This window comes from Trypanosoma conorhini, assembly GCF_003719485.1.
Source record: "Trypanosoma conorhini strain 025E chromosome Unknown Tco_14.4_contig_00853, whole genome shotgun sequence".
Taxonomy (NCBI): domain Eukaryota; phylum Euglenozoa; class Kinetoplastea; order Trypanosomatida; family Trypanosomatidae; genus Trypanosoma; species Trypanosoma conorhini.
Window position 1 is genome coordinate 1 of NW_021704940.1, and position 5,115 is coordinate 5,115.

At 62.5% G+C, this 5,115-nt stretch overlaps 6 protein-coding genes across 6 annotated transcripts in view, besides 1 other annotated feature; 1 reads left to right on the forward strand and 5 right to left on the reverse strand.

Annotated features, from left to right (window-relative positions):
* The first annotated feature begins 172 nt into the window (after nucleotides 1-172).
* Nucleotides 173-207: a microsatellite.
* Nucleotides 208-508: 301 nt separating this feature from the next.
* On the reverse strand, nucleotides 509-919 carry Tco025E_08708 (uncharacterized protein; the record flags this gene model as incomplete). The annotated part of the gene is made up of 1 exon (XM_029375551.1): nucleotides 509-919. The coding sequence occupies one exon, from the start codon at nucleotides 917-919 to the stop codon at nucleotides 509-511; it is 411 nt and encodes a 136-aa protein (XP_029224345.1).
* A 200-nt stretch (nucleotides 920-1,119) lies between these two features.
* On the reverse strand, nucleotides 1,120-1,890 carry Tco025E_08709 (peptide hydrolase; the record flags this gene model as incomplete). Its single annotated transcript, XM_029375552.1, has 1 exon — nucleotides 1,120-1,890. The coding sequence occupies one exon, from the start codon at nucleotides 1,888-1,890 to the stop codon at nucleotides 1,120-1,122; it is 771 nt and encodes a 256-aa protein (XP_029224346.1).
* A 49-nt stretch (nucleotides 1,891-1,939) lies between these two features.
* On the reverse strand, nucleotides 1,940-2,842 carry Tco025E_08710 (endonuclease/reverse transcriptase; the record flags this gene model as incomplete). The annotated part of the gene is made up of 1 exon (XM_029375553.1): nucleotides 1,940-2,842. The coding sequence occupies one exon, from the start codon at nucleotides 2,840-2,842 to the stop codon at nucleotides 1,940-1,942; it is 903 nt and encodes a 300-aa protein (XP_029224347.1).
* On the forward strand, nucleotides 2,841-3,503 carry Tco025E_08711 (uncharacterized protein; the record flags this gene model as incomplete). The annotated part of the gene is made up of 1 exon (XM_029375554.1): nucleotides 2,841-3,503. One exon carries the CDS (start codon nucleotides 2,841-2,843, stop codon nucleotides 3,501-3,503), a length of 663 nt encoding a protein of 220 aa, XP_029224348.1.
* A 497-nt stretch (nucleotides 3,504-4,000) lies between these two features.
* On the reverse strand, nucleotides 4,001-4,483 carry Tco025E_08712 (uncharacterized protein; the record flags this gene model as incomplete). The annotated part of the gene is made up of 1 exon (XM_029375555.1): nucleotides 4,001-4,483. One exon carries the CDS (start codon nucleotides 4,481-4,483, stop codon nucleotides 4,001-4,003), a length of 483 nt encoding a protein of 160 aa, XP_029224349.1.
* A 66-nt stretch (nucleotides 4,484-4,549) lies between these two features.
* The window catches only part of Tco025E_08713 (uncharacterized protein), a gene marked incomplete at both ends in the record, with an annotated part of 1,302 nt that continues 736 nt past the window's right edge, over nucleotides 4,550-5,115 (reverse strand). The window contains one exon of the mRNA XM_029375556.1: nucleotides 4,550-5,115. This exon is cut by the window's right edge and continues 736 nt beyond it. Within this exon, the coding sequence (XP_029224350.1) occupies nucleotides 4,550-5,115 (566 nt within the window).

Here is a 5,115-nt window from a genome sequence, read left to right on the forward strand (position 1 = left end):
AGGGTAGTAAGGGTTGTTTTTATTTTATTTTATTGTTTTTATTTATTTATTTATTTATTTGTTTTTTTATTTTATTTTATTTATTTATTTATTTTTTTATTTTTTTTTATTTTTTATTTTTTATTTTTATTTTTTATTTTTATTTTATTCTTCTCGTTTTTTTAGTTTCTGTTGATTTTGTAATGATTATGTTTAATATTATGATTAATGTTGGCGGTAGGGGTATTATTAGTAGTATTATTACGCACTGCCGGCTCTATCCTCCGTGCGACTCCGCAGAAAGAAGCGGCAGTGTTCTATAAGTGTTTCGAGCCCCTTCCGCGAGTTGCCCCAGAGGTCGGCCACCGCAGTGTCCGCCGGAAGAGGGTTGCAGGAGCATCGAAACATTTGTAGGGCGGCGCCGCAGTGCTCCGCCGTTTCTTGGGAGCCGCAGTGAGGGCACTGCCACATCACCCCGCTCCGCAAGTGAAGTATCGCCGCGGGGCCCAATCGCCACCATCGTCCACTCCTAATCCGTATGGTGTCTCGACAGAGGGAAGACGGCCATGAAGTCGGCAGTACAGCGGGCTGCGTGGTCGCGTCGGGCCGCGATGAGCGAGGCCAGGTCCTGCTCCCGTACCTTCTGCAGGTGGCGGCGGACGTGATCCACGTGCCAAGAGGGGAGTTTGCCTTGCGGCTGCTTCGTCGCCACTTGCGCCTCACGATCCACGATGTCACCGCGGGGGCCCTCACAGTGGGCAAACATGTGCGCCAGCATTACCCTCGCCGCGAGACGCGTAATGTCCGCAAGGAGAGACCACATCCTCAACGCGAAAACATCACACAGGGGCAGGACCGCTGGCGAGATGCTGGGGACAGGATAAGCTGTCCGTGCACAGCAGAACAGCCGTCTTGGGCCGCCGCGTGTCGTGCTCGGCATGCTCTCGGAGGTACTGCAAGGACGCCTGCAGCAGGACAATGCCTGCATCTATCTCCGCGGTGTAAGAGCACGCTTCCATCGACGTGGGCGTGTGTCGGACGAGCACGGGTTGGGGGGCACTCAGGTGCTGAATGCCGTGGCAGAAGAGAACGACCGCCCCACCGTTCCCGTCCTCTGAGACGCTGCCGTCGGACCAGCCTTCAATGACTGTGTCGTACCGGGACAGGTGCGCATGGCAGTGGGCTCGTCGCCCCGCAATGAGTCGCAACCGTTCCGTCGCATCCGACGGAGGCGTGCGAACAGGCGGGAGATAAAACTCCACCCGGTCGATCCGCCCCGGCAGAGGAGCGCGTTGAAACTGCAGCGGGCGAAGGTTCGGCACGGGGTGCAGGGGGGAGGGGGGCCCGCAGTACGGGGTCCTCCGCCGACCGTGGCAGGGAGGCGCGAACTGCCGCCGCCTTCATAATGCGTCTCCGCGCACACGCCTCCAGCGAGAGGAAGGCGTTGTCGAGGTGAGCGTCGGCGTTCCCCGCATTGCTAGGCAGTCCCATCACCGCCTTGACGACCGAGGTCCAGCTGCTCGACAATTGCAACATCACAGAGGCGGCGCAGGAGAGCGTGCGGGCCTCGCACCCGTATAGGAGGACCTGCCCTATTGCCCATGCATACGGGCGAACGCGTGTTGGGTGCTGGCGCCCGCAGAGCGGCTTGAGGCGCGGCAAAAGTTGCCGCACCTTTGCCTCGCGGCACCGAGCGTCCTCCTCAAAGTTGAGGGGAGGATCAACCGTGACCCCCAGAATCTTGTGTGGATGGTTGCCGCAAGGGTACTGCCGTCCGTTAATAGTAAAGAACGCCGGGATGGCGGTCTTGTGAGACCCCCCGTGCCGCATCACCAGGAAGGAAGTCTTGTCAGAAAGTGGAAGACCTGTTGTAGCCATCCACGCCGAGACAGCGTCGCACAGGAGCTGCATTGCCTCCTCTAGCTGTTTGAGGTCCGGCCCGGTAACACGGAGGGTCACATCATCCGCGTAGGCCACAATATCCGCCGTGATAGTGTGATACGTCGCCGGAAGGTGCCGGACCGGAGCGGCAATTGTTGCCCTCGAGATGTGCTGTTGATGAAAGCTGCACAGGAGGCCATCGAGAAAGGCCGCAAACAGCCACGGTCCCAGTACGGAGCCTTGGGGCACGCCACACGGCAGCGGCGCCCGGGCCGAGTAGCGTCCCAGAGAAAAAGGTGCGCCCGCGCCTGTCAGTCAGCCATGCAAGGATGAACCGCTGCAGATACGTCGGGACGCCCAGAGCTCGCAGCCGGTCCATGATGTGGCCGTGGGAGGCCTTGCAGAAGGCATCCGAGAATACCAGGAGACCCAGTATGCTCCCCTGGCGTACCCGACGGCTCGCGCTCGGGGGCCCCGAGGTGGTGACGTTACGCCGAGTGGCGCTGGTGTCCAAACCATGACGCACCGGGGCCAGGATCCGCATGAGGGCGTCCATCGTCGTGCGGGACGGAGTAAAGCCATACTGGGCGCCATCCAGTTGGCCGTGCGTGGCCATGAGAACACGGTCAAGGACCACGCGTTCACAGACCCGGGAGAGCAGGGAGGTGATGCAGACCGGGCGGTAACTCGTCGCCAACTCCGGCGCTTTCCCAGGCTTGAGAAGCGGAATGAAGGTGCAGCGCTTCCACGACACCGGGGTGGAGGCGGGATCCCGGAGGATGGCCGTGTAGGCCTTCGCCAGCCGCGGCGCAAGGACCTCACTCGTCCTTTGGAGGAGGCGGGGAGAAATGCCGTCATTATCAGGCGCCGATTGCGGCCGGAGGCGGCGCAAGGCCAGGCGCACCTTCCCATGTCGTGACCGCCGGAACGCTGTGCGGGCCCAATGTCGGCTGCTGTCCCGACGGAGCACCCGACAAGGCATGCTTCACGGCGAAGACAGTGTTGAACAGCGCCGCCTTCTGGCGCGCCGTCGAGACCTCACGCGCGCCATCCCGAATCGCCGTGTTGGGCGAGGGTGGGGCAGCGAAAGCCTCTTTGTAGTGTCACCAAATATCCTTATATCGTCGAGTCCCTTTGATGCCCTTGGGACACGGCCGCGGTCGTGCCGGCGCCAAAGGCAACGCGCGAAGGGAGTGGATGAGGGTCTGTTCCAAGGAAACTGCGTCCGCCGGGCCCTCCGCAATGCGGGCACAGGCCGAGCGAAGATGAGCCGGCTGGACCCTGGGCCAGCAAATGGAGGACGTACGCCGCGGCAGGAGGCGCTCCGTGCTGCTGGGGACAGTAAGGACTATCATCCGGTGATCCTTCCGCGAAACCTCCTCCATTACCATGTGGGCAGTGGGGCGGAGGTGAGACGCAAGCAGAATGAGATCCAGGGCCGTGCCGTGAATGGTGGTGGGTGTCGGCGGCATGTCCGTATTGGAGAGAAGGTAGCCCTTCGCCGCACACCAATCCAGTATGTGCTCACCCTGCACGCTCAGAATATGGGCCGCGTGACGCTGCAGGGCGGCGATGGCCGGACACCAATTGCCGTGTCGGGCGTTGAAGTCGCCCGCAATGACGTCTACGTTGTGGGCCGCTAGGTGATCCAGGACAGCAAACATGTGGTCCCGAGCCTCTTCCGTCCTGCGAGGAGGAGTGTAGAAACTCGCCACAGTGAATGCTGTCCCCGCGGCCGTCGAACTCTGCACCCGCACCACCAGCCACTCCGCGTCGGCGGTGGTGCGGGAAGGGCGGTTGGCCAGAGGGGGGTATCGAAAGAGGGACCACCGTGCTTGTGTACGCGTCCCTGCGCACGAGGATGGCTAAACCGCGACGATCCCCGTTGACTGCCGGGCAGGGTTTATCATGAACATCCCAGCCCGCACGTTGGAGAGATGTGCACACCTCCGGACGCAGACGCGACACCTCCTGCACGCACAAAACGTCCGGGCCATATCTGGTGATAGAGTCCACTGCCACGCCGTCCAAAGCCCTCATATTCCAAGTGCCCAGCTGAGGCGGTCTCTGTCGCGGTAGCGGGGCAATCGAGGAACGGGACAGCGTGGAGCTGCGACCACTGTTTCTGTCAGAAGAGGTGTCAAAGACACCGTCTTCCCTGGGCACCCGCGCCGCCAGGGCGAGTCGGTGCCGGGGAGCCACCGCGGGACTCACTGCGCTGGCGCGACTGAGGACCTTCCTGCGAAGAGGGGGCCCTGCTCATACTCCGCCTGCACCCTCGTTGTGGGTATTGCAGCGCCACCTGCAGTGAGGCCAGACGGGCGTCAAACGTGGCCAAATGGGCCGTCAGTTCAGTCTGCAATTGCAGGAAGCGGGTATTAAATTCCCGCACCATCTGCTCCAGCAATTCCTCCCGGAGCTTGCGTGCAATGCCCGCCGTCAGCCGGGTAATGTCCAGGCTGGGAGGGGACATCGGCAGTGGAGGCGAGGAAGCGAGTGGCGGAAGGGGAGTCCTCTCGCGCGCCGCGGAGGCCTGTCGAGGCAGCAAGGAGGCCTCCTCCGGCGTGCAGGTGGCGGTCGGGTCCGCTGGGGAATGCGTCGATCCGGGAGCATCCGCCCCCATCACCCTGATCCACCTTCTCCCCTCCCGAAATACCGAAATACGCGTCGCGTGGCCTGTTGGTGGCGGCTAACCACTTGCTGCCCCGCCTTCGCATGGGCAGCGACACGAAGGTGAAGGGCCTCCAGCGTGCTCGGGGGAGGTTGCCGGCTGTTGGTACGACGTGTTGGCGCCGGGGGCTGGGGGGGGGGGGACGGGTGCGGGCGGCGTCGAGCCACGGCGTCTTCGACACAGGCAGCCGCCGCCCTGCTGCCGGGGGTGAGGCGTAGCCGAGCGCAGCAGCCCCCGCTGTGTCCCGCGGGTGTCCCGCACGTACTTCCAAGGTCCGTCCTTCGTCAAGGTGGCCGTCCGAGGCAAAGCTGCCCGAGCTTGTTGCCGCGACCGGCGAGCCTCCAGGTCGAGCGCCAGGAGCCGCCTCTCCGCCTCCTGCATCTGGCGAGCGAGGCGGGCTTGCTCCCGCCGCATCTCGTTCATCCACTGAACGAGTTGCTCCCTCGGACTCCGTCGAGGAGGGCCCGGGTTGACCTCCACACAACCCCGCCGGAGCAGGGCGAGAATGAGTGCGCGGCTCAAAACGCGGCACGAGAAGGAGGAAGCGAGCAGCGACACGACGTACGACTCCATCGCCTCCTGCG